A 2,960-nucleotide genomic window follows, 5' to 3' on the forward strand; every position below is an offset into this window, starting at 1 on the left:
GACTCTTCAGAGTTTCAGAGCGGTGCTGACAGCCCTTCATTGCCATTTTCAATCAGTACTTCTGCATTTTGACATTGAACTAGCTGAGGAGCCAGCCGGGGCCTCTCCATACTTCCCAGCCAGCGCGCTGAGCAGAGACGTTATCCTGCAGTGCAGGGCGCTGCTGCAGCTGTCTGTTCACAGGCTGACTCTTAGTGCCGATAACCTGGCCTGAATTCCCCCAGAAGCCTGAGTCACTTTTCATGGTTGGAGCCTCCGCTTCATGGTCCAGTCCTGAGCGCAGCACAGACATTGGTGCCTGCGAGCGGGTCAGGCAGAAGGCCTTCTGGAATCTAGGGACAGTCCTGGGTGAGCCGAAGCTGTGAGATGGGGCTGTGACACATGGAGTTTTTAATGTGGAACACAGTGCCCCGGGTCTCTGTTGCCTTATTGTCCAAAAACAAACTCACTGCCTATAGAGACCCAGTATATTTTCCCAGAGGGCCCACAGATAGGTCGCTCTTTTACCCTGAAAAGCTTGAAACCAAAAGGACTGCTGTGTTGTTTGGGAAATTAAACCTCAAACATCTTATTGAAGGCGTGCCTCTTAAATCACCACAGTCCTTTCATTTAGAGACTTCAGTTTCACCACATCGTTAACGGATTGGAAAACCAGGCAAACCAGTGGGAAAACCTACTGTGGATGACCCATTTCAAAGTTAAATTTAGAACTCGGTCACAGAGGGCCTTTGCATTTGAACTTGATTGGAGCTCGAGTTAGAACAAAGTCGCTGCTAATACGCGGAATCTTTTCCTTCTATTTGTGTGGCATTTACAAACCCTCACGCTTTTCCATACAATTTTTCTGTTCAGTTTTTGTGCCCCCCAGTTTTCGAGAGGTGGTAAAAGATTATTCCATATTCTGGACAGGGAAATGAAGACATAGAGATTAAGTGGCTGCTGGTGTGGCCACTTGGGACAGAGACTGCAGCCCTGGGCCTTTCTCTCGTCCGCGAGCTGTCAGGGCGTGCGTGCTGCCAGACTGGACGGCCGGGCGTGTCCTGTGGGGTTCACTGTGCTCCCTTCCTCTAGGCTCTCGAGTACAACATCTTCGAAGGCATGGAGTGCCGCGGCTCTCCGCTGGTCGTCATTAGCCAGGGGAAGATTGTCCTAGAAGACGGCACCCTTCACGTCACCGAAGGCTCTGGGCGCTACATCCCTCGAAAGCCCTTCCCCGATTTTGTTTATAAGCGTATCAAGGCGAGGAGCAGAGTGAGTAGCTCTGATCTTACGAATCGTTTTGTCATGGGTTAAGTTCGCTTTCTTAAACACGTACTAAGCACTTTGAGTCAGAACATCAAGATGAGTACGGAGGATTCGGGGGTAAGGAAACATGGTCTTTTTATTCCTGGAGCCCAGAATACCAGCGGAGGAGGCAGGCGCGTCCACAGCTAGCCAGAATCAAGTGAGACTGTGACATGTGCTGTGATGGGGTTCACAGGAAGGAACCATTGTGGAGTCATGGGGGAATGTGTCATGGGGAGAGGGCACTTTGACTTGGGTCTTGTGGGTTAAGTAGACATTTGACAGGTCAGAGAAGGGAGATAAGGAAATTAGATAGAGAAAATGTCATGAGCATAGAAAATGTACAGTGTGCTTCAGGCATGGTGAACAGTCTACATGTAGCACCAGAGCTTGGGGGCTGTGAGGCCAGGATGGATGGCACTGTAAGGGAATTAGAGGGAGAGAGGCTGGAAAGAAAGTTTGGGGCCAGATCTTAAAACATGAGACCAGATCTTCTTCATAACATGTTTGGAAGTGTCTTGGGGGAAAATAGTAAGAAATGTTACTTAGTTTTTAGAGTAATCAGTTACCCATGACCTACCTTATGGGAAGCTTTGGCCTGGAGCCTTGGGGCTGGCCCCATGCCGACATCTGCCCCCGCTGTACTCCTCTATAAGATGAGCCCCCCATTCCCAGACGTCACAGGCCTGCCACATCAGGAGGGTTGTCAGGGAGGCAGCCTCTGTGAACATGGCCTGAGTCGAGGGGCTCTTGTATTTTGCAGCTGGCGGAGCTGAGAGGGGTTCCTCGTGGCCTGTACGACGGACCTGTGTGTGAAGTGTCTGTGACACCCAAGACAGTCACTCCAGCCTCCTCGGCTAAGACGTCTCCGGCCAAGCAGCAGGCCCCACCTGTCCGGAACCTGCACCAGTCTGGATTCAGCTTGTCTGGTATGGTTATGGTTTGCTGAGGACCCAGTTCTTGCAGGCCATGCTTGGTGGGGCTGATGAGTCTGGAATCCCTTTTGTAGAAGGAGAAGCAGCAGGAATGAATGGCATTCCCATGTTCCCAAGTGGGAAATACTAATATCACCAGAGATGTAATTCACGGCAAATGGCCGATTGGGTTTCATAATCTTGACATCAGTTTCTATCACATGTGATGGCATGATGCATATGCTATGTGGAATACCCAGTATATTTAGAGGACCTTTATTCGATGTCCCGTGGCCGTCCTAAAGAAGCATATGATGGTATTTTAGGACTTCTCTTCCCTGCATATGCAGTACAGTTGACTCTTGAACAAAATGGGTTTGAACTGTGCAAGTCCACTTAAATGAGGATTTGTTCAATAAATACAGTTGGCCCTTTGCGTCTGTGGAATCATCTGTGGATTTAACCAAGCGTGGATCAAAAACGTTTTCACAAACTCAACTGTAGATTCCCAAATGCAGATCAAAAATACTGTTTTTGATCTGTGTTTGGCTGAATCCGCAGATGCAAAGGGCTGACCAGAATTACATTTTTGGGGAGTCAAAATTATATGTGGATTTTTGAATGCACAGGGGGTTGCCTCCCACCGCCCCCCGCCAACTTCTGCATTGTTCAAGGTCAACTGTATATGGTAGTAGTTCATCTTATGAGGTCTGGAGTTTAACTTTCAACAGCTTAACTTCGTAGTCCAGATGCTTGCTTAGC

General features: G+C 49.0%; 1 protein-coding gene across 1 annotated transcript in view; it reads left to right on the forward strand.

Moving 5' to 3' along the window:
• Window positions 1–2,960, forward strand: part of DPYSL2 (dihydropyrimidinase like 2) — a 75,284-nt gene that overhangs the window by 69,016 nt on the left and 3,308 nt on the right. The window contains exons 11-12 of the mRNA XM_011360351.2: window positions 1,072–1,251; window positions 2,048–2,213. Coding sequence (XP_011358653.1) covers window positions 1,072–1,251; window positions 2,048–2,213 — 346 coding nt within the window. The remainder of the gene's footprint in view (window positions 1–1,071; window positions 1,252–2,047; window positions 2,214–2,960) is intronic.

This window comes from Pteropus vampyrus, unplaced genomic scaffold (genome assembly GCF_000151845.1).
Source record: "Pteropus vampyrus isolate Shadow unplaced genomic scaffold, Pvam_2.0 Scaffold53, whole genome shotgun sequence".
NCBI classification, from domain to species: domain Eukaryota; kingdom Metazoa; phylum Chordata; class Mammalia; order Chiroptera; family Pteropodidae; genus Pteropus; species Pteropus vampyrus.